General features: G+C 39.8%; 1 protein-coding gene and 1 long non-coding RNA gene across 3 annotated transcripts; both read left to right on the top strand.

Moving 5' to 3' along the window:
* The first annotated feature begins 1,582 nt into the window (after positions 1-1,582).
* On the top strand, positions 1,583-22,580 carry LOC580996 (kelch-like protein 12). 2 transcript variants are annotated; one of them, XM_030982728.1, is made up of 6 exons: positions 1,583-1,722; positions 13,576-14,495; positions 16,112-16,348; positions 16,779-17,068; positions 19,324-19,473; positions 22,219-22,580. In XM_030982728.1, the coding sequence occupies exons 2-6, from the start codon at positions 13,588-13,590 to the stop codon at positions 22,479-22,481; spliced, it is 1,848 nt and encodes a 615-aa protein (XP_030838588.1). In that variant the 5' UTR covers positions 1,583-1,722; positions 13,576-13,587; the 3' UTR covers positions 22,482-22,580. The 2 variants fall into 2 exon arrangements, with proteins under 2 accessions (XP_030838588.1, XP_030838587.1); XM_030982727.1 differs by having other exon boundaries at positions 1,584-1,722; positions 16,109-16,348; positions 22,219-22,579.
* Positions 22,581-23,452: 872 nt separating this feature from the next.
* Positions 23,453-25,351, top strand: LOC115922943. Its single transcript, XR_004063687.1, has 2 exons — positions 23,453-24,540; positions 24,625-25,351. It is a non-coding gene; the product is annotated as an uncharacterized LOC115922943 (long non-coding RNA).
* Positions 25,352-27,539: the final 2,188 nt, after the last annotated feature.

The raw sequence follows: 27,539 nt of genomic DNA, 5'->3' as shown, positions 1-27,539 counted from the left end.
TACGCTTGACCTTTAACTCGGATGGCGGCCATTTTTTATTTGGCCAATATGGCCAGCATGACAGCCCCAAGGAGACCTGCAATTGATACAAGCAACATCATAATCAGATTCTCTGACCCAGAAAACCCCCTTACTATATATATATTTTTTAAAATCATTTTAGCTCTTTTCCTTTTGGAACTACTATTGATCTGTAATTATCAGATGGCGGCCATTTTGGATTTGACCAATATTACCAGTATGACCCGAGGAGATCTCAAATCGATGAAAGAATATCATGATCAGATTCTCTGACCCCGAAAACCCCATAAATATATAAACTTTTATCATACTAGCCCATTTTCTTTCGTAACTATACACTTGACCTGTAACTATCAGATGGCGGCCATTTTGGATTTGACCAATATGACCAGTATGGCAGACCCTAGGAGACCTCAAATCGATGAATGAACATCAAAATCAGATTCTCTGACCCCCAAAACCCCATAAATATATAAATTATAATCATACAACCGCTTTTCCTTTTGGAACTACGCTTGACCTAATTTAACTCAGATGGCGGCCATTTTGGATTTGCCCAATATGGCATACCCAGAGGGTGCCCTTCTTGGCGTCCGGAAGAAATCGTTAAAGTATGGTATAATCTACCTCTGGGCCAAATTTGGTGCTTTTAGAAGAATCTGCACCAAACAACCCCTATTTAGCCTTAACAGCCTCCACTATATTGACTATGTATATGTGTGGACTAGAGTACGGACATTCGGTGCGGCAGGCGGACTATTGGTGCGAGACCTCTTCCGCACGGATTGTCCGTCAGACATTTGAGGTGCGCACGGAATGTCCGACACGGACATTCTGCGCGGATAAAATCAGCACCGATCGTCCGCTCTCGATCGATCTCTAATAGTCGGACGATCGGTGCGGGTTTCATTCTACGCGGTCACACCGGCGCGATTTTCAAATTTTCGGGAGCAAAAAAAAAAAAGTTGGGCCCCCTCCCCTAAGAAATCCTGGATCCGCGCCTGCCCTGGGTCCACATCTAACTCTTGTTTAGCCCTTCTAATTTCTCCTCTTTCCTTTCCTTTCCCTTTTTTTAGAAGGGGGGGGGGGGGCGTCGGGACTCCGGCCCTCCGGAGTCTTTCGTTTGCACTTTGTTCACATTTTAAGGGGGAGGGACGATCCCCTCTAAACGATCCGCCCTGCCATAATTTTCTCTGCCATGAGCAGGCACGTAGCCACGGAGGGGGGGGGGGGGGGGGGGGGGGGGGGGGGGCTCCAAAAATGTCCAAGATCGGTTGAATTTTTTTAGACCCCTCCCCAGGACGTCGATCGATTACACGTACGTGCCCATCCCCCTCCCCCCCCCCCCCCCCCCCCCAAAAAAAAAAAAAAAAAAAAAAAAAAAAAAAAAAAAAACACATCAAATTCTGGCTACGTGCCTGCTGATGAGGGGCCAGTCTGCATGTTACTTTATTTCCCCTTTTATTTCCTTATTTATTTGTCTCGTTTACATCACCATGACTGGCAACAATAGTCAAATTTGACTAATAGTCATTTTAATACCAAACGAACAACAACAACCGAACAGTTGACTGTTGTTATGTTGCAGCTAGCTGATGTGGATAGCGCTAGCGCAGATCGAAAATTTGGGAAATGCAGAATGAGAGGCCAGCATAGCCCAGGCCACATCGCTGATTAATTAATTTAGAATTTGAAAGACAGGTGAGGGTGCAATGTGCTTTTGAGTTTTGTGTGCTAACATAGTAATTTCGCTTTTATAGCCTACTAGAGTCTAGATCTAGTGTACTAATGACTGCAGCAGACCCTTCGCTTCAACTTTTCTGTCCCCAATCGGTCCGGCGTAGGGAACGATCAAAACGGGTTGGGTGTTGTCTCTGGTCTCGGGCCGACCTGTAACTGTTCTAAACTAGGTTGAGTCAAAGTCGAGTCAAATAGATCTTGTGTCCAGTTAAGTTATTCACATTATATATTGACCTTGTTACAGTTAAAATAGAGTAGACTTCTAATGATAAACAATTCAGACAATTCTTTTTCTTCTGGGATAGTCTAGGCTACTCCTCAACGTTCCGTAACTGGCGTAAGGAACCAAGCGAGGAGGATGAGGGGGTGCGCACTGTGCTTGTTTAGTTCTTATTGCTTGAGTCTTGGTTGCGGAAAAAGTTGGTTGCTTTGAGTTTGAAGGTGTCGTTGTTCGTGGTCCTTTGGATGTCGAAGGGTAGTGAGTTCCAGTCCTTACACTAAGCTAAAGTAAAGGCCTACATGAACATGTAGATCTAGGTCTAGACTATCTAGGCTAGGTCTATATGTAGTTACAGTACCAATAGGGAGGCCAAAGCCCAAATCTTACTTTTTAATTACTAATTTGTTTATAATAAAACAAAGATTAAAAGAAAGTATTTTCTTTCACTAAGAAAATTCACCCATCTGCCGACTCCAGAAGTTCCATCAAATAGGAGATATCCAGCTCTTTTTATCCAGCTTCCTTCTACGCCTATCCATACGTAAGAGCCTTGAAACAATTATATTTCATGTCGCAAAGTTACGTTCATAATTAGACAGGCCCGAGGGGATTGGGCGTGTCATTGCCCGGACAACAAGTTTAAAACTTCGCGCGAAATTCCGTTCATCATTAGCGGCTAGCCTTGAATCGGTCGCACACACCGACACAGCTAGGTAATTGCATTGCAAGCCGCAGTCCTGAAATCGAGCCATGGAGGGACAAAACATTCATGAACGAACAGAAAAAATAAACATAGATCTACGTGGTTGTAGTCAATATAATCCTAGAAAAGAATTAAAATTAATAATTAGGCCTACCTTAAGGTGATATTCCAAATCCAATAGTATTTCCTGATGAGTAAAGATCAATCTGACACTGCATTATCAACGATCGAGAAGTTACGAGGTCCAATTAACATCCATCTTGCAGCAAACACAATACGGAGTACAATAGGACAGCAGCATGCATAGCGCATGCAACGTACGTGTACTAATATTTCTCTCACTCTCGATCTCTCTCTCTCTCCCTTTCGGTATACGTAACATACACACTCACTGACCATGTATCATACAACACACACCTTCAAATCATGGCTTTCATTTCAATTCTCAGTTGGAGTATAGACTGCTCACGTAGACTTTTTTTTTTACTGAAATATCTTTTTTAACACTTCTCATACATTACTGCACGACACTCGTATCTAGTGCTGTGAAAATAAGGTACTAGGGTCTATAAATAAGACTAGGCTTTGCGCACGATCTGACCGGAGCTCAGACATATGTCACAATACCCTTTATTTTTGGCGCGAACAATGACGTCACTGTTCACAGTTTTCCTTCTCATTTGATTTGATTTGATTTGATTCGGTTTATTGAAAAAAAAGAACATGCAGCTGGGAAGCTGAAATAATTCAATTTACAAAGTCAATATACAACACAATAAACGAACAAAATATGAATGACTAAAACGTACGACTATAAATTATGCAAAATGAGAATCAAATATTACATCAAAATCTAAATATATTACAAACATTAAATCAAAATCTAAATATATTACGAATATTACATCAAACTTGAGATATATTACAAAATACAAATGTTACGTTAAAATTCAAATATATTACAAATATTATAAACATTAAAAATTAAAAACCTTAAAAACCGTCTGTGTCATCAAAGAGATGGATGTAGCTATAGGGCTCAAACCAACACAAAATTGACAGAAACATCGTACTTTATGTTCAGTTTGTAAAAATCTGTATTTAAAAAGATATAATCTTTTTTCTTTATATTTTCTAGTTGTTAGAAGTGGCAATTGTGAACATCTGAAATGTTGATCTCTATCAAAAGTTCTTTACTCAAAATGGATCCCATATTTTTAGGGTCTACCTTCTGCCAATGAGAAGGTTTTTAGTGAGCAAACCTCTACGCCCTCTAGGATTTTCTTAGTCGGTAGTGCGTGCGCGTCATGGTCTTCTGCTACAACAATTATTGGATTAAAATACATCAAAATCTGCAAGATCATCAACAAATGGTGAAAGACTGATACAGATCCGTGATTATAGGTATGTTGTGAAATGTATAATTGTATTTTCTTTTTTTTTTTTCATCATTTTTTTCCCTCTGCTAATTTTTTGAAGTGGGCGACGAGCGCGCAATCGTAGGTGTAGAAGCCTTACGCCCGGGCATTGGCCTCCCTAACAGTAGATCTAGAATCTAGATCTATATGATAGATGCAAGAAGCTCTGGACTGTGTAGGGTTCCGACATCTCAAAATATGCAAGGGAGGAGACTCTAGGCCTAGGTCTAGGCCTAATTACAATTTTGACTAATTAGGTCTCTCGACTCCTCTGGGCATCTGGCTGGCCGCTTGAAATTATAATTTGAAGAAGTTTTTGATTGGAAAAAGAGGGTGATTCTTCGTCCTACCCCGACGATTCTTCCAACTCCAAGTTCCATGTTTTATTGTCGATTCAACATGTTGTATTTTTCTGTCATGCATTTTTAGAAAACTACATGGGGGTATGGACTATGTTGCGTGTTAACTAGTAATCCCACATAATTCCCTTTTTTAATTAAACTACTAAAAAGCAGTATCCCTCCAGACAAGAAAACACTTAATAAATGATCACATCCAGACAAATTGATTATGGTTAAAAACTGGTTCTATATTCTATAATTTCACATAAGATACAATGATTACAGAATTATCAGAAACCTCTTCTGTCTATCTCAACAGTGACAGACAATTAAACTATCACTAGGCCCTTGGTAGTTACTATTAATAATCAAACATAGATAACTTCCAACAGCACATTAATGTAAAGGAGACTCAACTTAGTCACTATGGTATTAATGATTACCGCTGAATACAAGTCTCGAAATATCAGGAGTCTACTGTCTAGCTGTTCAGTACAACTTAAAACAGTACTAAAACAAGTCAGTTAAATATCATTCACACTGCATGAATAATAACAGTCAAGAAAATACTACTCAAATCTAAGCTAGACAGCGTTTAGATTTACTTACATAGGCACGAAATATTGTGGTTCAAGAAACCGCTAAACAAATCTCTACTTGTGTATGTGTACGGAATGCACAACACGAGAATACAACAATATATCGGTGGATCTAGACTATAGCAGATCTAGATCAGTAGACCAGGCATAGGCCTAGAACTAGTGCAATTATAAACATGTAAAATATGTGTTAGTAAGCGTACGCACTCAACAACAGGCACTCAGTCAGTCAAAATAAGGCATCACAATGATAAACAATGCAAAGCATCAATCACAATATAATTAACGTTACGTGAGTCATTGGAGTTGAATTCAGAGTAGATCTTCTTCAAGTTCTAGATAGATGTAGAAACTAGCTAGTCGAAAACGGTGGTCGATGAGCTGGTTGTCGATCGCGTAGAAAATGCAGACGATGATCGACGCTAGATGAACGATAACGATGATGCATGAAGACGATGACTACGTCTACGGTGATGAAGACAATGATGGTGCAGATGATGATGAAGACAACGATGATGAAGACAACGATGATGAAGACAACGATGATGAAGACAACGATGATGAAGACAGCGATGATGAAGACAACGCTGGTGAAGGCGATGATGTCGATGATGATGATGAGACAGTCAATCGAATACAATAATGATGCAGTCGAGGTCAATAGATCAACTTGCGATGCAGGTCGAAGAATCAAAATGTCAAGACAATATATATCATATGAAGTCGATGATAAAAGGTTGTCAAACAATAATGCAGGTGAGAAAAGCTTTAGATCATATTAAATGTTCTATTCTCACTGCTGGTGAATTAAAGTGTCGTCAATGCTGAACATCGAGAGAGTCAAAATATATCTTGCAAAACGTACAAAATGTAAATAGGTGAGCACGTCCACCGGGAATGGTCCGGGGACGTAGCAGTTCAATCCTCGTTGGATACAATTTTCTAGGTACAAATATCAACACAATAACAGCATGTGTGTATACCAATATTAAAACAGCTCACTCATTCCCGCACAGGAAAATCAGAAGAGCGCCAATCAACTACAGCGCGATTGGTTCAAAACAAGCGCACATGTATGTTAATAAGGCACGTGATCTAAATACTTATGAATAAATACGCGTACATCTATGTTAATTGGTCATGTGATCAAAATACTAATGAATAAACATCGTTATATAATAAATCGAGTTAAAACCAGTTCTGAGGACATGGCGTAATACCAAATCCTCGAACTCTCAATGACTTCTAAAGCGGCCATTTTGGATTAAAAACACAATATGTATACCAGTGAATTATAAATGAATGCACTGTAACATTTGTCGCTACATTAACCCCCCTACTAGACCCGAGCTTGCGTAAGCTCCGAGGGGCGAAAATACACAATTAAAAATATAAAGGAAACATATGTACAAAATACATTAATATACATGAAAATTAGCGCTTAGAGACTTCGGTGGTAAGCGCTTTATAAGTAACGTTTTTTATTATTATTATTATTATAACCACTATTTATGCGACACGTTCAATGTAGTGAACCTGAACGTACCTTTGCGGCCAGTGGACGTGGCGGCCTGAACGTGTGACACGCGCAGCAGGTTGCGATTTCACCAGAGCAGGAGCAGGCGTAGGAGCAGGTGCAGGAGCAGGCGCAGAGGTTGCGCGAAGTGCTGTGCGCAGAGGGGAGGAGACGGTAGGCTCTCCCTCTAGAGGCACGTCAGCCGCGGTAGTCCTAGCCGAAACGCTTTCCAAAAATGCGGGTTTCAGTCGATCAATGCTTAAAGAAACATGCTTGCCCTTTTGCTCAATAACGAAAAACTTCGGGTTTCGTTTGAGAACCTTGAACGGACCCAAATACGGAGGCTGTAATGGCTTACGGACAGCATCGATACGCAAGAAAATATGCGTACAAGTATCGAGAGACCTATGTACAAAACTGGTCTGTGGTGACCTACGTGTCGCTGTAGGCGCTAAAACAGACATATGGTCCTTCAAGCGTTGGACGTAGTCCGCGGGGTCAACAGTATCGTGTCGCGTAGGCACTATCAGCTGGCCTGGAAGACGCAACGCCGTCCCGTAGACTAGTTCGGCAGCGGAAGCTCCGATGTCTTCCTTAATAGCTGCGCGGATACCCAACATGACCAAAGGAAGGTATTCTTGCCAACGGTTCGGCTCGGGTTGAGATTTGAGAGAGGCTTTAAGTTGCCGATGGAACCGTTCCACCATACCGTTGGCCTGCGGGTGGTAGGCCGTGGTGGCTATGGTCCGACAACCTAGCAAATTAGCTAATGCAGTGAAAAGCGCAGATTGAAACTGACGACCTCGATCATGCGTAATCGTGGCTGGAGCTCCAAAGCGAGCTACCCAGTTCTCCACTAGAGCTATGGCTACTGTCTCGGCAGTGGCATCCGCTATCGGGATCGCTTCGGGCCAACGGGTGAACCTGTCGATACAAGTCAGCAGATAAATGTGCCCTTTCGAGGGCGGTAGTGGCCCAACAAGATCAATATGAACGTGTGCAAAACGGGCATCGGGGTTGGCAAAAGTGCCAAGCGGTGAGTGCGTATGACGTTGGATCTTTGCGCGCTGACATGGGATGCAAGTACGCGCCCATGTACAAATGTCCTTGTTCATACCCCGCCACACAAAACGGGCCGCTATAAGCTTTTGCGAAGCTTTAATGCCCGGATGCGCGAGATTGTGCAGATTGTCAAACAACGATCGACGGTGCGCTACCGATACATACGGCCGCGGATGCCCTGTGGACATGTCGCACCAAATGTGCGCGTCCCCTTCCGGAAGGAGGACCTTCTCAAATTTGAGCGAGGTTGACGTGTCTGAGCGCAGAGCAGCGAGCTCAACGTCATCGACTTGGTCGGTCGCGACTACACGCAGGTTAATCGAGTTCGGTAATTGCACTGAGTCAATCTCGGTGCGAGAAAGTGCATCAGCTACCTGATTATCAACGCCTCGAATATGGCGTATGTCGGAGGTAAACTGTGACACGTAATCGAGTTGCCGCGCTTCCCTAGGGGAATGTCGATCGGGCGATGTCTTGAGTGCGAAGGTAAGAGGCTTGTGGTCTGTAAAAACAAAAAAATCACGCCCCTCTAAGAAGTATCGGAAATGGCGTATTCCGAGGTAAATGGCTAGCAGCTCTCGACCAAAGGTACTATACCTAGTCTCGGGAGGCTTGAGGCGGCGAGAAAAGAACGCAAGCGGTCGCCACTCCCCTTCATGGAGTTGCTGTAACACACCACCTACGGCGAGATCGGAAGCGTCTACCGCGAGGCTTGTAGGTAGCTCAACAGACGGGTATGTAAGCATCGTGACGTTCGCGAGGTCCTCTTTGACAGCCGCGAAAGCAGAGTCGCACACAGGGGACCAATCTAACGCCTTTCGAGAGCGCTTAGGTTGCTTGCGCAGCAAATCAGTCAAGGCGGCCAGCGAGGATGCGCACTTAGGCATAAATCGGCGGTAAAAATTAACCATGCCTAAGAACCGGCGCAGCTGGCGTAGCGAGGTAGGGCGCGGAAATTTGCGAATTACCGCGACCTTGTCATCCATCGGGGAGGCGCCCTGGGCAGTCACATGGTGCCCTAGAAAGTCTAGTGCTTCGACTCCAAACTGGCATTTGTCAGGATGCACTACTACTCCATAATCACGGAGGCTTGTGAACAGCTGGCGCAAATGAGTCTCGTGCTGTTCGGGATTCTCGCTGGCAACAAGAATATCATCAAGATACACGAATACAAATGGCAGGTCACGGACGACCCTATCAATAAACCTTTGAAAGGTTTGCGCCGCGTTGCGTAGTCCGAATGGCATGCGTCGGAAATGGAATAACCCAAAAGGGGTTGTCAGCGCGGTCTTCTTCACATCATCAGGGTGTACGGGGATCTGATGATATGCGCGCACTAAGTCAACTTTGGAAAATACGCACTTGTCTCGCAACTGTGCGGCAAAGTCGTGAAGGTGCGGAATGGGATAGCGATCCGGGACGGTCACGCGATTAAGAGCGCGGTAATCGCCACATGGTCGCCAACCGCCTGACTTCTTTGGCACCATGTGGAGCGGCGACGCCCATGAACTGTCTGAGGGCTCGACAATGCCCAAATCGAGTAACCGGCCAAACTCGTCTTTAGCGATCTTGTGTTTGTCCGGCGCTAAGCGTCGAGGTCGTGCCGAAACTGGTGGGCCGGTTGTGAGTATTCTATGTGTGACGTCATGTTTCAACGGACAGTTCTTAAACATGGGCCGAGTTACTTCCGTGAACTCGGCAAGTAAGCGTTTGTAGACAGAATCGGAGTCTACTTGCACTATTGTGAGATTCAGCGACGGTAAGTCGGAGGCGATGCCATGTACGGACAGACTAGTGGTGGCATCCCAAAGTCGGTTGGTGCGCAAATCCACTAGTAAGCCGTAATGCCTCAAAAAATCTGCGCCGAGGATAGGCTGCGAAACATCGGCCAATATGAATGACCACTTAAACGAACGCCGCAGCCCAATACACACTGTGAGCTCACGCTGCCCATATGTGCATATGCGCGTCTTGTTTGCAGCCTGCAAAACGAGTGGCATAAGGTGCCTCTTATCAGCGGTGTTGGCAGGAATTACGCTTACCGCGGCACCCGTATCGACCAAAAATCGTGTCCCAGAATCTCTATCTGTGACATAGAACAAGCGACCGTCACGAAGAGGGCCAGTGAGGGGTGTCGCGCCCACCTCCTGGCCTAGTTGTTTTCCGCCGGCTTGCTATATGTGCATGGCGGGCGGCACTGGTGAGCCTTGTCACCCCACTTCTCATGATACCAGCAAACTTCAGAAGTGCTCGCTGATTTATAGCCGGATGAGTCGCGCTTCCGGTTGCTGCTCATGCTGCTGCTTCGGCTCCGCATGCAACCGATAGTGGCGGTCAATTCCTTGACCAATTTCGTGAGCGCAGCAACTTGGTGCTGAAGAGTATTGGGTTCAGTCATGACGCCGCGCCACGTCCACTGTTCACAAATCTAAATTCAGTGTATCAGTAAGAAATGTGATTACCTAATGGTAAACAAAAAATATTAATAAGCAAAGGTAATCTAACTAAATGTTTCTTATCTCAGGGGGATCACGTCGGGGTCACCAATTTAGAAAACTACATGGGGGTATGGACTATGTTGCGTGTTAACTAGTAATCCCACATAATTCCCTTTTTTAATTAAACTACTAAAAAGCAGTATCCCTCCAGACAAGAAAACACTTAATAAATGATCACATCCAGACAAATTGATTATGGTTAAAAACTGGTTCTATATTCTATAATTTCACATAAGATACAATGATTACAGAATTATCAGAAACCTCTTCTGTCTATCTCAACAGTGACAGACAATTAAACTATCACTAGGCCCTTGGTAGTTACTATTAATAATCAAACATAGATAACTTCCAACAGCACATTAATGTAAAGGAGACTCAACTTAGTCACTATGGTATTAATGATTACCGCTGAATACAAGTCTCGAAATATCAGGAGTCTACTGTCTAGCTGTTCAGTACAACTTAAAACAGTACTAAAACAAGTCAGTTAAATATCATTCACACTGCATGAATAATAACAGTCAAGAAAATACTACTCAAATCTAAGCTAGACAGCGTTTAGATTTACTTACATAGGCACGAAATATTGTGGTTCAAGAAACCGCTAAACAAATCTCTACTTGTGTATGTGTACGGAATGCACAACACGAGAATACAACAATATATCGGTGGATCTAGACTATAGCAGATCTAGATCAGTAGACCAGGCATAGGCCTAGAACTAGTGCAATTATAAACATGTAAAATATGTGTTAGTAAGCGTACGCACTCAACAACAGGCACTCAGTCAGTCAAAATAAGGCATCACAATGATAAACAATGCAAAGCATCAATCACAATATAATTAACGTTACGTGAGTCATTGGAGTTGAATTCAGAGTAGATCTTCTTCAAGTTCTAGATAGATGTAGAAACTAGCTAGTCGAAAACGGTGGTCGATGAGCTGGTTGTCGATCGCGTAGAAAATGCAGACGATGATCGACGCTAGATGAACGATAACGATGATGCATGAAGACGATGACTACGTCTACGGTGATGAAGACAATGATGGTGCAGATGATGATGAAGACAACGATGATGAAGACAACGATGATGAAGACAACGATGATGAAGACAACGATGATGAAGACAGCGATGATGAAGACAACGCTGGTGAAGGCGATGATGTCGATGATGATGATGAGACAGTCAATCGAATACAATAATGATGCAGTCGAGGTCAATAGATCAACTTGCGATGCAGGTCGAAGAATCAAAATGTCAAGACAATATATATCATATGAAGTCGATGATAAAAGGTTGTCAAACAATAATGCAGGTGAGAAAAGCTTTAGATCATATTAAATGTTCTATTCTCACTGCTGGTGAATTAAAGTGTCGTCAATGCTGAACATCGAGAGAGTCAAAATATATCTTGCAAAACGTACAAAATGTAAATAGGTGAGCACGTCCACCGGGAATGGTCCGGGGACGTAGCAGTTCAATCCTCGTTGGATACAATTTTCTAGGTACAAATATCAACACAATAACAGCATGTGTGTATACCAATATTAAAACAGCTCACTCATTCCCGCACAGGAAAATCAGAAGAGCGCCAATCAACTACAGCGCGATTGGTTCAAAACAAGCGCACATGTATGTTAATAAGGCACGTGATCTAAATACTTATGAATAAATACGCGTACATCTATGTTAATTGGTCATGTGATCAAAATACTAATGAATAAACATCGTTATATAATAAATCGAGTTAAAACCAGTTCTGAGGACATGGCGTAATACCAAATCCTCGAACTCTCAATGACTTCTAAAGCGGCTATTTTGGATTAAAAACACAATATGTATACCAGTGAATTATAAATGAATGCACTGTAACATTTGTCGCTACACATTATAATCTGATTGGAAATTATGCCATCTCTCCTTCTCTATCCCTCCCCTTTCCCTTTGGACCCTTACCAACTCTCCCTATATTTCTCTCTTTTGATCAGTCCTTCGAGCTTGAGCTCTTTTTTCCTTTCTCATTCTGCTCGTATTTCGATTGTGATGCTGCTCCTAATCCTATTCTACTTTCATATTCACATCTATATTCATACCTGAATTTATTCATGATGTGATTCAGAATTGTATTTAAAATTCTTGCTATGCATAAGTCATATAACTGTCTTGTCATGTTTTGTGCTGAAAGCCGGAGGACCGTACCTGCTCATAGACTTTTTCTTATAGAGTCTTGACGCCCTTCTGGCTTTCAGCACACGACACCATGTTTTTGTCTTATGTTTTATGTATTACATGTTATACCGATGGAAAACAAATTTCTACACATGTATATTAAATTATGGACAATAAAATCTTGAATCTTGAATTTTGAATCTTGAATCTTGAATCTTGAAGAGAAAGTACGCATGGTACTTTGGTAGTGCATAATTTTCTGTGAAATTTGATCAAAGTACATTCGCTCGTCAGCGGCTAGTCTTGAATCGGTCGCACACACTGAAACAGTATTTTTTAATTCGTTTCGTAATTGTGAGACAACTTAGACCAACTATAAAAATGAATTTTCTCAGACTTCAATCTCTATTTCTTGTCAGGAAATTCATCTCCATTGATGGCAAAATCATGCTGAATGAACTCAGTGAGCACATGAGCCCCCCTCCCTTAACAGCTTCCAGGAAAAATCCATCCAAAAACTACTTTTCTTGTGACTCGATCGAAGCCTCCTCTTATTAACCCATTCACCATGATGCTAAGGAATCATGTATTTGAATCCTAGATTTTACCTTTACTTAAATTTTTATTTCCTAATGAATGATTTCAGTCTCGATCTACTATACAATTGACTGGCACAAGATCCTATATTCCTCTTGCAACGCTCTCTCTCTCTCTCTCTCTCTCTCTCTGTACGTGACACATCTTCAATGCATGACACGTTTTTTCCATCATATTTTCACAATTGGAGTATAGTCATATAGTCATTTTTTCTGAAATATCATTTTAAAACACTTCTCATACAGTACTCATACATGATTTACTGCACTCTGAGAACGAGCTTGACACTGTCTAGTGCTGTGAGAATAAGGGACTAGGTGTGTCACTACGTTACCTGACGCTGCCGCGTGTTCTCGTTTAAGACTCGTACATATTCATATTATGATGGCGCAATTGAACATTTTTCATCAAGTCTTAATTGGCTCGAAAAATGTCGTCATCTTTCACAGTTTTCCCTTCAGGTTGAGATGGCTGTTGCTATGGGGCTCAAACCAACGCAAGATTGACTTTAAAATTATCCTCTATCTGCTGTTTATTCTAATGTCCATTTCATAAAAATTTGTATTTAAAAAGAAGAACAATTAGACATGCATTTAATTTTTGACTGATGTCACACAATTTTAAGCAATTTCATTTAATTTCAAACTTCACTCAGACACAACTATTCTTTCTTTTTCCATGGCAGGCATCAAAGAAAATGGATGACCTCTTAGACAAGCAGGAGAAGCGTGAGTACTGTGACTATGAGGACTGTGCCTGGGTGGAGAATCTTGGAGTTTCCTTCCAAGCCATGCGGCAAGCGCTAGAATTGACAGATATGAAGCTGCGTGCTGGAGACACCGAGTTCCCTTGCCATCGAGTCGTGCTTGCTGCAAGTAGCCCCTTCTTCCGAGCCTTACTCACAGGACCAATGAAAGAAGAGTCAAGGACGACCTTTGACCTGCAAGACACCTGCAGTTCAACATTGAGTCTTCTTCTTGATTTCATGTACACTGGTAAGCTTCGAATCACGGAGGAAAATGTGCAGGATGTACTCGTCTCTGCTAATTATCTATTATTGGGGCGTCTGGTGGACGCATGCTCAGACTTCTTACGGAGGCAGTTGGATTTTCAGAACTGTTTTGAGATGTACTCCTTTGCGGATGCCCATGGATGTGAGGAGCTGCTGAGAGCCACGCAGAGGTACATTCTTAGAAACTTACCAGAAGCTTCCTCCTCTCCAGCATTCTTAGAAGCGGGCTTTGAGCAGTTGCGTTCACTGCTGGGTGAAGACAATCTCAACGTATCGAGTGAGATGGACCTCTTTCGGAGCATCATGGATTGGGTGTCTCATGATGTTCAAGACAGAAGCTGCCATCTTCTGGAATTATTAAGACTCGTAAGACTTCCTTACCTTCCTACAGACAACCTGAACTTGATATCAAATGATAAGCTCATTGCTGCCAATCCCGGCTGCAAGACTGTATTACACAATGCACATCTCTGTAAGGAAGATTTAATACCCTATCCTATTGAATGGAGGAGTCCAAGGAGCTCAACCAATCAGGTGGAAGTATTGGTTGTTCTAGGTGGAGTGCATTCTAGTCAGCTTGGTAATAGTAGCAGGTACCGTTTTTTAACATTTTCTTTTGAGAAATGAATGAATGAAAGGGCAATACAAACCTTGTGATAACTCTATGTGGATGAACGCAGAAAAACAAGAGAAAGTTTGGAATAAATAGGATCAATAAGAAGAAAATTATGAATATATTCAAAATACGAGATCACTAAAGCTACAAGAATCTCAAATTGTCAATTTTTTTCAGTGGCTTGTGACTTAGTGACTGTGACAAAAATATCACTGATTTCTATTTTTTCCCAATTACATTCGCCTTTGGGGCACTTCACAACATATATTATTGCAGATCCTCTTAAACAAAGAGATTTCACGAGTCATAAATTTTTGAAAAATTTAATTTTAGTCATTTTGTTTGATTGAACAAGTGGGAAAGTTGTCCGCCATCGCAGACACATACTGATTAAGCAAATTCGACAAGCCCGTACCTATAGTGATTGCAACTGTTTTGTCAGATTTCATTCAAACTTTCGCCAGTATGGTATGCTTCTGTGATTTTTCTGCTTTCTTGTAGAGTAATTTGCTATCAAGGTTGTATTTCCCTTTAAAGAGCCTTGATGTGTAATTTGTTGTTTATAACCAGTTTTGTTTTCATTGATTACAAATTTAAACATACTTTCAATAAATGCCAAGTTATACCTTTAAATTACCATGGAAATTCTAATGGTGGTTGGCATTTTCAACCATCCTACAAGTTTTATGTTAACACGTTATGTGTCATGATACTTGCATCCACCAAGATTTATAGCCAAGAGTCAAGAAAGCAGTGTTCAATGTTTGATAAGAGAAACTAGGTGTGGTACACAACACAATATACATTTACAATGAAACCTAATTCATCAACCGTCTGTATTTAAACATAACAGTACTAAACACCTCTAGGCAGCCTCTGTTTGAGCTCAAGACTTCTGTTCTTGTTTCATTCGCTTTGTCAGTATTACCTGTTTAACCATGTTAATATTAATTTCAAGTGCTTTATGTATGTCTCTGTGAAATAATAAGCAAATAATTACCGTTGGTGAAGGTGATGGGACAAACTATCACTTCCGAGGCGATCTGGATGTAGCTATCTTTCCGAAGCAAAGCTGAGGAAAGATAGTGTATATATTCTGATCGACGAGGAAGTGATAGTTTGCCATCGCCTTAAAACCAAAAGGTGATTATTTGCTTTATATTCCACATCTGAAACAATTTAATTACAAAAAGAAAAGGACGTGTATGCGTCTACATAAAAGACACCTAGGCCCAAATTCACACAAAAAGTTTAACCCAACCCCTTGAGGGTAAGGTGCGCGCATGTGTTTTCTTTAATTGCGCTCATTGGTAATGCGCGCCTAATTACGCCTGTTTTAGTGCGCGTTTGGATAATCTTCAGTGAAAGTGCATTGCCCTTTGTAGATAGTACCTCTATCTTCAATGAAAGTGCGTTGCACTGTGTAGATAGTAGTACTATCTACACAGTGTAACAAACTTTTTGCTTCTCCCATCAATAATGGGCGAACTATCTTTCCTCACGTGATTTGCTTTACACCAATCGTAGAGCAAGATTCTTAGTATGTGGGATATAATATTCAATATCACATTGTTTGATTGTGTCTTGCAGTAGTCTACAGCATTACTGGTGTGACCCAAGGTCTCAGCTACTATCATGGAGTAAGCACTCTGCCATGCCCCACATGCTACGCAACACGGTCATGTACGATGTGACAAAGTTCCGGAATGATATCTATGTGATAGGAGGATTTGACGGAGAGCAGGGTACGCTTGGTCATGTGTGGCGCTATCAGATCGACAACGACCAGCGAGAGACGTGGGGTAGGGTGCCCGCACTCATCACGTCTAGGTAAGGTAACAAGTTGGGTTCATCAGGTTTTGAATCAGACTTTGTATACGGTACTAATTACAAAGTGTATTTTTTGTTTGTTTATTGTAATTATGAAGTTCTTTGCCAGAAAGATAATTACATTATATTTGGGGGACAAACAAAGAGATACATGTAGAATGGTGGGTTAAGCCGGTTACTGCTTGAAAGTACAGTATATGGAAGACTTCAACCCATAAAGCTACCCATTCACAATAAAGTCATTCATATATTTTTCTTTGCAAACTATGTTAAGATTAAAAGTTATAAATGGCCGGTTCTTAGCCCATTACTCAAGTTGAATGTTTTAATATTGGAAAGTGTATCAAAGAAACAACAATTGGAATAGATTGAAGGCTTGAAGGAGTCCTGATTAATTTGGTATTCACTGTTGACCTTTTGACCTTTTCAGGTATCAGCATGGATCAGGTGTAGCCGGGGGTCACCTTTTTGTTGCCGGGGGTTACGACGGTCGGGAAGCTCTGAACAATGTCGAATGCTTCAGCCCAGGCTGGGAGAGATGGCAGCCCTGTCCACCAATGCCAGAGGCCGTTACATTTCCTGCTGTTGTGGGCTATCATAAAAGACTGTTTGTGATTGGTGGAATGAAGAGTGACTCGTGTGCATTTCCTTGGATTCAATGCTTCGACATGGCCACACAGTCGTGGAGTATTATCAAGACATTGGAGCTCAAATCAAAAGGTTTGCAGCATCCATATATTCCTTGTGTGACCCCACATTAGGGACACTGATTTTCCGTTTCAAAAAATGGCCTTTTCCGTTTCAGAAAATCTTGAATTCCGTTTCAGATGGGCTGAAAAACGGAAATTCCGTTTTGCCATAGACTTTGTACACATGAAAAAACTAAAATTCCGTTTACATAAGATTTTCATTAAAACATGAACTTGTAGGGTACAAAAGTTCTATTAAAGCCGCCACCTTTGACAAGCCACTGATAACCACTCAAAAACATACGGACGGGACTGGATAAACTTGATGCAAAATACTAGTGAAAATATAGACCCCTACGGGCCCTAGAGTCTAGGCTAGACCTACAAAAAATTATCAAATGTTTAGATTTACCAACTTCAAATTCGAACTTAGACTAGCAGACTAAAGTCAGCTGAATGTATCAGAACACGATATATTCTTGACGAAAATGCTGAGTAGTACCGACGTCAACGAAAACATTTTCAGTCTTGGCTGTCATGTCCGCGATCGATCGATTTTAGGCGCACATGCCAGCCCCTTTTTCGAACTGTACAACTGAGTGTGTACAATCTCGCCGCACGTAGCGACCGCTACTGGCGTGTGTGTGCCTAGTATTACGTCTACGTAATGATCGCTTTCGGTCCAGCGAAACAAAATGGCAGCGCCCGGTCTCCTTAGAATCTGACGAATATCGCTAAATATTCGGAATTATTAACCATGATTTGAGGCCCAATATTTTTTAACTGCATAACGAGTCACAAAAATAGTGTAAGTTTTACGATTTTCTTCTTAAAAAATAAAAATTTTTGGGGTAAAAGGGGTTTTCCGCGATTTTCCGTTCGAAATTGCATTTTCCGTTTCAAATGGTCAATTCCGTGAATTCCGTCCGTTTTCCGTGATCGCGGAAAATCAGTGTCCCTACCACATTTCTTGTCACTTTATTGTATGTTTGATTGATGGTTGTTTTACCTGACTGCTAAGGAAGTATGTGTATGCTTGTAAGTAAGCAAGCTGGGGACAGAAGGCTTTAAGTCCTCTCTGAGGGGCTTCGTAATGAATATTACCAAGGGGCACAATCACATTGAATTGGTTTTGAACCTGGGACCTCCCACTGAACCATCGCATCTCCTCCTGTGCAATGTCATTGACAGTAAAAATGAATACATGAACAAAATATAAGTACCAGAGAGAAATGATTAAAGTTTTCAAATTAATAATAAATCTTTTTAAATATATGCCTGAAAAGAATCTTATAACTCCAATTTGAGTTATGCTGATCTGTAACTGACATAATTCTACTTTGTATCTTAATAATTCCTCATTTTCAAATGCTTATAGACCACTAAGGACTGTGTGTGTGTGTGTGCGTGCGCGCGTGTGTGTGTGTGTGGTGGTGCGCGCGTGTGCGTGAATATTTTTGTGTGTTCTATATTCTGTAGCTTAGTTCACTTAATGATGTACTATTACCAGTCTCTTTTTCATGTAAAAGATTATATCATGTTTTGTGTGGTTTTGAATAAATGAACTTGAACTTGAACTTGTAATGTTTGAATGCCATATCATGGTAGCCTAGCTAAAGCAGGGTTTATGGCTATGATCGCACTGACTCGGCGCTCTCACCGAGAATTGTATAGGATGAGGTTACCCTTGGTTAAAGATACTACTGGTATGTCCCATTTGCAGCCAACATCAAATTTTGTAGAACTTTGCAGGAATTATGAATATGTCATGTATGCCCTATCTGTGAAATTCAAATGTTAGCAGTGTCCTAACAATCAAATTATGCAAGGAAACCTGTTTACTTTCTAGAATTCCCTGTCAGGCACTTTTGAGTGAGTGACTGACTTTTTTTTTTTCTCTTGTAATAACATACATAAAATGAGCTGTATAGGGTACATGAGCATTTGCCTACATCAATAACCAAACTCTTGTAATGGCACAAAATGTAATTACTAAAGTTGATTTGACAACAAATGGTCAATATTTTCCCACTTAAAGACATTTTCAAGGCCTTTCGTTTTGAGGGAAGTTCTAATTTAGTATTATCTTTCAAATGCCGTTGGAATTTAATCTTTTCATTGTTTTGGCTTGCAAATGGGACATACATGTACACTGTAGTACCTTTAAAGAGACATATTATTGTTGTTATTATTATCATCATTCTTTACTTCCATGCCATCAGTTTAACTCATTTCAAGAGGAACTCTATCCATTTTAATATCATAATGATGTATTTCTTTGTACAGGTAGCAAAAGTGTCCTGCTAAACGATGCCATTTACATCATAGGAGGGCCATCCAATCAGGTCCATGTTTATGACCCAGAGAACGATGTTTCTTTTGATGTTGCTCCTACCTTGGATATCCATGTGTGTGCTGGTGTCACAGTCAATAACGGTAAGAACAAAGTGTAAGAACATCTTGAAAAGAAAGAAAACCAGATAATCCATAAGTCACAGTCAATATAAATGTTAAGAACAAAATATGAGAACATGCTAATCTTGATGAGAAAGAAAACCAGATAATCCATAAGTCACAATCAATATAAATGGTAAGAACGAAATGTAAGAACATGCTAATCTTGATGAGAAAGAAAACCAGATAATCCATAAGTCATAGTCAATAAGGGTAAGAACGAAATGTAAGAACATGCTAATCTTGATGAGAAAGAAAACCAGATAATCCATAAGTCACAGTCAATAAGGGTAAGAACGAAATGTAAGAACATGCTAATCTTGATGAGAAAGAAAACCAGATAATCCATAAGTCACAATCAATATAAATGGTAAGAACGAAATGTAAGAACATGCTAATCTTGATGAGAAAGAAAACCAGATAATCCATAAGTCACAGTCAATATAAATGGTAAGAACAAAATATGAGAACATGCTAATCTTGATGAGAAAGAAAACCAGATAATCCATAAGTCACAATCAATATAAATGGTAAGAACGAAATGTAAGAACATGCTAATCTTGATGAGAAAGAAAACCAGATAATCCATAAGTCACAGTCAATAAGGGTAAGAACGAAATGTGAGAACATGCTAATCTTGATGAGAAAGAAAACCAGATAATCCATAAATCACAGTCAATATAAATGGTAAGAACAAAATATGAGAACATGCTAATCTTGATGAGAAAGAAAACCAGATAATCCATAAGTCACAGTCAATAAGGGTAAGAACGAAATGTAAGAACATGCTAATCTTGATGAGAAAGAAAACCAGATAATCCATAAGTCACAATCAATATAAATGGTAAGAACGAAATGTAAGAACATGCTAATCTTGATGAGAAAGAAAACCAGATAATCCATTAGTCACAATCAATATAAATGGTAAGAACGAAATGTAAGAACATGCTAATCTTGATGAGAAAGAAAACCAGATAATCCATAAGTCACAGTCAATATAAATGGTAAGAACAAAATATGAGAACATGCTAATCTTGATGAGAAAGAAAACCAGATAATCCATAAGTCACAATCAATATAAATGGTAAGAACGAAATGTAAGAACATGCTAATCTTGATGAGAAAGAAAACCAGATAATCCATAAGTCACAGTCAATAAGGGTAAGAACGAAATGTGAGAACATGCTAATCTTGATGAGAAAGAAAACCAGATAATCCATAAATCACAGTCAATATAAATGGTAAGAACAAAATATGAGAACATGCTAATCTTGATGAGAAAGAAAACCAGATAATCCATAAGTCACAGTCAATAAGGGTAAGAACGAAATGTAAGAACATGCTAATCTTGATGAGAAAGAAAACCAGATAATCCATAAGTCACAATCAATATAAATGGTAAGAACGAAATGTAAGAACATGCTAATCTTGATGAGAAAGAAAACCAGATAATCCATAAGTCACAGTCAATAAGGGTAAGAATGAAATGTGAGAACATGCTAATCTTGATGAGAAAGAAAACCAGATAATCCATAAACACAGTCAATATAAATGGTAAGAACAAAATATGAGAACATGCTAATCTTGATGAGAAAGAAAACCAGATAATCCATAAGTCACAATCAATATAAATTGTAAGAACGAAATGTAAGAACATGCTAATCTTGATGAGAAAGAAAACCAGATAATCCATAAGTCACAATCAATATAAATGGTAAGAACGAAATGTAAGAACATGCTAATCTTGATGAGAAAGAAAACCAGATAATCCATAAGTCACAATCAATATAAATGGTAAGAACGAAATGTAAGAACATGCTAATCTTGATGAGAAAGAAAACCAGATAATCCATAAGTCACAGTCAATATAAATGGTAAGAACGAAATGTAAGAACATGCTAATCTTGATGAGAAAGAAAACCAGATAATTCATAAGTGCAATACACCATGAATGTACCACTAAGAATATGTACCTTTTCGTTCCTCAGGATTTATTTTTAGGACTAACTGATCAAATATTGTCCTTCAAATTAGCAACAATGATATTCTCCTGTAATAGATAGTACTGTACATTGTTTTCAAAAAAATGTAATGTCTCTGAAAAAAATAAACATGGTTAGGAATGTTGCTGAAAAGTTGAAAAAAATTGCTGATTCTGATACAAAAACAATGGTAGATGTAATATGAATCTCTAAATGTGTTGCCAACTTAGGGATCTGAAAACTTATTTTCTAACAATGGATGCAGTACCGGTATGTGCATAGTTTGTTGCCCTTTCTGCTTGTGTATCTGGTATAATTTTTAGAGCTCTGAATAACAAATTATTGAGCCAAACCTCAAAATGTTGAGTGATTCCCGGGAAAGAATGCATATTCTCACTGGTGATTGAAATTTGTTAAAGGTTGATGATGAAGAAGTACTGCATTTGGTTACTCTTTGAAATAACTCTCAATATTTTTTTATTTTTTAAAATCATTCAATTATCAAATCGTCAGGTCAACCAACATGTACATGTATCTTGATCTTGGGTGTATGTGCTAATCAAATAATGCACAAAGTTGTATGAGAAAGCATGGAAACATATTCTATTGTGGGTATCACAGGCTATACTACATGTATTTTGCTTCATGATCTTCTTGTTAAGATTGTCATATGTATGCTTAGTGGTCCAGTTGCGTGCTTAGTGATAACTTAATTCCTGTGAGTATCATTCTGGTCTTATTACAGGGAAGATCTATGTTGCTGGAGGAGACAACTTGAAGGACAGACAGAACTGGAACAGCGTTGAGTGCTACGATCCTGCCTCAAATACCTGGTCTATCATCGGTAAGATGGTCATCCCTCTCTACTGGCATGGTTTGGTGTCCATAGTTAGACCTAATATGCCTCCTATGAAAGCATACCTGGACTCTACCAATGTTTATGAAGTTGGCCCATCCATGATGTTCAGAGGTTTCCAGGAAGGACCTCCTGATCATGATCCAAGATGATGGCAGGGTTAGGGTTAGGATGATGGCAGGGTTAGGGTTAGGATGATGGAAGGAAGGACCTGCTGTGTGTGTGTGTAATTTGGTTTTTACAGACGTGTATCAATCAGGTATGATTATTTACGTCTGGGGACCGACTTTTAACGTCGCCATCCAAAAGACGTGACTCAGTTTCGAACCTGCGTCCTCAGCTGAATCAGTTTGTAACTTCCATTGTTAGCTGGATTACAGGCGCACGCCACAACATCCCGTTGATTATGCTGATTATGATTCAGATGATATCTGTGATTTAGCCTGATTCTTGTGTTTGTAAACAAGGACAACATACAGGTCAGGGATTCACCCAAGCAGAGAGAGTAAGTGTCTTGGAGGTTTTTGTTGCTTTAACAATAATGTTTATTATGGTGCTGTAAGTACTGCCTCCTGTATTATAAATAGAGCTATATTCCTGTCATCATTATTGTTATGATCCTAGCACAGTGCCTTTGACCATTACTTCATTACCACCTTGAATTGAGTCTGTGTAATCAGGGAATAGGGTGGGGGGGGGGGGGGGGGTAGGTGTGTACCGTTACATGATAAGCATATTCTACTTTTGCCACTCTCAACACCAGTAATAAAAAGTGTGTTTTTTTTTGCTTTAAATAAAAAATACTTCCCAAAGCTTAAAGGTAAAGACCAGTATTGGAAACGCCCTAATTTCAAAACATGAAATGGAAGCTCTTATTACCAATCATGTGAAAGAATATGTTTTTGCTATTTATGATGATAACAATTTTGCCGGGAAACCGCCTACTGATTGATATATTTGGTAAATAAGTCTATCTATTGGGATGTGAGAGATAAACGCAAGTGTCGCACACATGTGCATAGTCCCATATACATCTTTCTGTGTACAGTGCTTGTAACTTTACCAAGACTGGGCCAAATTTCTGTTATCATTTTGATGATTCCAGAACCTTGCAGTACACACCAATACTTATATGCTAGATGATCAACCTTTTCTGATCGATTCCACAACGTTTCTTTCACAATGCAATCGCATGACCATAACTGGTCTTTATCTTTAAGCCTGGGTTGTGTTTTATAGGGCACTTAAGAAGCACACTTGTAGATAAGTCAGAAATCAGAAATGGAGAGATATGTTCTGATCTTTCATATGCCACCTCTCTAAAGGAAGGGCATTTTCATTAGTGGTGTAAGGTGTTTTTTTTCTTCCCTTCTTGTTATATTGGAGTATGATAGAAGAATAGTTACAGTTAGATTCATGTCCATCCTTTTTGCTTTTAGAATTAATTTTCAAGTTACAGGTTTGGTTCTTCCCCATATGAAGTGTAATAATGATAACAATAATGATAATAATCTGGATTTATATAGAGCTCAATACGTAATACCATCTCTAAGTGCTTTACAGCGCTGTTACCCCGGTCATCAGATTCATTCATGCACAATGTGCACCATCTCCACTCCCTGGGGAGTATTCCTACCATATGGTCACTGTAATGGCATATATGGCAATTACTAAACACAATATGTCACTCTACCAGGTCCCCATTTCTATCCTGGGTATGGAGTGGCATATGTAGATTAATGCTTGCCGAAGGAAGTTAGTAAACATGGGAGAGTATATATATATATGTACATGCATAGAGCAATGGTTACTGCAATGATGCAATCGCTATCTATCAATTCTTTCCCAACCATTACCCACCATACAGGTAAATGTAGTACTTAACCATGATAATGTGGTCAGTGAGTATTATAAAATTGGTTCAAGAATGTAGCCAATGAGAAGCGTCGAAATGGATGTTTTTGAAGCTTTTACCGACCTTGAATTTTGTTGCGCAAGTTTTGTCCACTCCTGCAGACTGTCTTAAGCTACATGTAAAGCCTGGGGCCCGTTTCTAGAAACCGTCATTAGTCTGACTTCTTGACTATCCCATTGAAACGCGTTAATTCTATAACACACGTTTCAATGGGATACCGGTAATCAAGAAGTTAGACATATGACGGTTTCTAGGAACGAGCCCCTGGTGTCCTGCGATCACTGGACCAAAGATAGGTGACAATAGGTACCCAAGGTCCCTGTTTAGTGTCGGCTTAATCCTCTTACCGTAATCCATATTGACTCTTTCACCAAAGATAGGTGACAATAGGTACCCAGAGTCCCTGTTTAGTGTAGGCTTAATCCTCTTACCGTAATCCATATCGACTCTTTCACCTTTCTTAATAGACCAGTTCGCAGATAAAGGTCACTTGTACAAAATTATATAACCCACTGAGACTGCTCACGAAAGTTATGTAACGGTAATCATTATTCATGCATGCACACATGATACATTCTATTGGACACAAGTGACAGTAATCCTTTCAAGAGGGCAAACAAAGAATCACGTCGGTGTCTTTAGCTGTGACTATTCCAAATGGCACAAAGTGGGATTTATCTATGTTTAAAAGATCTGTGGATATTTAGGGTCACTGATCTGAACCATGGGCTAACTACGAACAGGGACCCATTTCACAAAGCCTTTATTCAATGACAAATGACAAAACTCAGTGACAAATCTGCTGATAACCAATCAGAAGCAAGAATTTCAGTAGCTTATAACAAAAATTGTCATTCGTCATTGATGACAAGTTTTGTGAAACGCTCCCCTGGTCTATTGGTAATCACACCATTTGTAATGTGATTGCATACCATGGAGCATTATACACACTACCCCTTGATTAGCCCATGCACCACAGCTCTCTGTGACAGTCTGCTGTTTCAGCTCATTTCCTCAGCTTTTTGGTGATGCTGTGGTTCAAGTTTTACAACTTGTATTTTTAAAGAAATTACATACTCTGGCGAGAATTGCTCTTGGGTCATTTTTTAAAAGAATAACAAGTCCCTACTTCACCCCTTTGCTGTGCAATATCCAACCCTGAACTTGGTATTACATCTGCCGGTAACCTCGAATCAAATTGCAACCGTTACCCTAGTCCAGCCCAAGACGAAAATCCAATTGAAACCAATTGAACACCAATTGAAATTTCAATTGGTTTCAATTGGTTTCAATTGGTCTCAATAGGTCTCAATAGGTTTTAACAGGTTTCAATGGGACCTCAGATGTTTTCAATTGGTCCAGATTGGCCCCATTGGACAAATTGGCCCCATTGGCCCCATTGGCCTAGGCCCCATTAGACTTTAATGGGTCCCAATTGGTTTCAATTGGTCCGGATTGGACAAATTGGCCCCATTGGCCTAGGCCCCATTAGACTTTAATGGGTCCCCAATTGGTTTCAATTGGTCCGGATTGGCCCCATTGGACAAATTGGACCCATTGGCCTAGGCCCCATTAGACTTTAATGGGTCCCCAATTGGTTTCAATTGGACCAATTGGCCTTAATTTGGACTTCAATTGGTCCCATTGAAACCAATTGGCCAATTGAAACCAACAAATCTAGGCATCTCATGAATATTCATTATCACTTTACACGTGTCACAGAAAAATAAATTTATCATGATTTGTTAAGCAAATTATGATAATGCACATCAATTTTGTGATTTCTTTATTCCTTCAGCAATTATTAACCAATAGATTATTTTGTCTGATCATGTTACAATTACATTCTCGTTTTAGCAATAGATATATTGATTTATATATTGATTATATGATTACTAACCAAAAAACAATATACATATTTAGTATATATATTTGTACGAGCCAAAGTCACTGTAAATGAAACTCTTGAATTCACTTCAAATGATCTTTGTGATGAAGTTAATGCAAATGAGATTGGAATATACCTAAATTGGTGGACAGTTGCCAATATCGATTATGAAGTATCAATAATTTATCACTGGTTCTTCTAACTGGATCGATTTACCAATTGAATCCCCATTGAATGCCCCCATTGAATCCCAATTCAATACCAATTGGCAATTTGGAGTAAATGGAAAGTGAAACAATGGGTACCCATTGAAACCAATTGGCGATTGGTCCCCATTGGAACCAATTGGCAATTGGTCCCCAATTTGGAGTAAATGGAAAGTGAAACAATTGGTACCCATTGAAACCAATTGGCAATTGGTCCCCATTGGTTTCAATGGGTACCCATTGTTTCACTTTCCATTTACTCCAAATTGGATTCAATGGGGACATTCAATGGGGATTCAATTGGATTTTCGTCTTGGGAGATTCTCTCAGTTTTTACACAATTTTTTTTTCCTTCAATCATCACTTTTCCCCTCCCTTAAGTCCCACACAGAGCGCAAAGTCTCCGCTAATCACGCGATCCCTGAAAATACACAGCCTACAAATTCATCTTGATCATGTTGCTACAAATTCAATCAAATTAATGGATTGATCTTAATCTGATCATTCTGCTTCATAAAAGGCAAATTTTCTTAGAAGTTTTGTTGCGGCTATTGTAGGTACCTCTACAGCTTCGAGGTCAACTGCTGAATAATTGACACAGCACCACATACAAATATTCCATGAGTGGTATACAATATTATATGTGTACAAATCAATTAAAGAAATGATTACATATGTGACAATGTTTTGTTGAGAATTCTATTTTTAAATGTATATTGTTTATATAGATATATATTTTTAAATGTATATTTAAAGTATTGGGGTCGATTTTGAAGTGAGAGAGATTTAGTTTTATGCACAGACATGCCGTTTTTGTTCAATGGATTTATTTGAGTGTGTTTTTACAATCTCCATTCTCACACAATCCCTATCCATGGAAACTGACTGACTGTCACTATGAACATGACAGACAAAGAAAGCGGACAAAATATACAGTTCCTCAGGTAGACAAAGGAACATCCCTTCACTGCTATTATGTAAAAAGGTGAATATGCATGTGACACCTGTTCTACACATTTTTACATAATAGCTGTGAAGGGATGTTCCTTTGTCTACCTGACGAACTGTATATTTTGTCCGCTTTCTTTGTCAGTCATGTTCATAGTGTGTTTTAACCCGTTGACTACTGAATTCACTCATTCCCATAGAGTTACCACAGTGATCACCCGGCTCCAGTAGCCAAAGGGTTAATTGTTTGTTT

Source organism: Strongylocentrotus purpuratus, unplaced genomic scaffold (genome assembly GCF_000002235.5).
Source record: "Strongylocentrotus purpuratus isolate Spur 01 unplaced genomic scaffold, Spur_5.0 spur5_scaffold_13, whole genome shotgun sequence".
Classification (NCBI taxonomy): Eukaryota; Metazoa; Echinodermata; class Echinoidea; order Camarodonta; family Strongylocentrotidae; genus Strongylocentrotus; species Strongylocentrotus purpuratus.
The sequence above is the reverse complement of the archived record's forward strand: the minus strand, read 5'-3'. Positions and strand labels throughout refer to the sequence as shown.

Coding starts and splice junctions, on each gene's coding strand:
- LOC580996 (XM_030982727.1), top strand. CDS start 13,588: ATGGATGACCTCTTAGACAAGCAGGAGAAGCGTGAGTACTGTGACTAT. Junction 17,069..19,323: donor ATTGGAGCTCAAATCAAAAG/GTTTGCAGCATC, acceptor TTCTTTGTACAG/GTAGCAAAAGTGTCCTGCTA. Junction 19,474..22,218: donor TGGTGTCACAGTCAATAACG/GTAAGAACAAAG, acceptor GTCTTATTACAG/GGAAGATCTATGTTGCTGGA.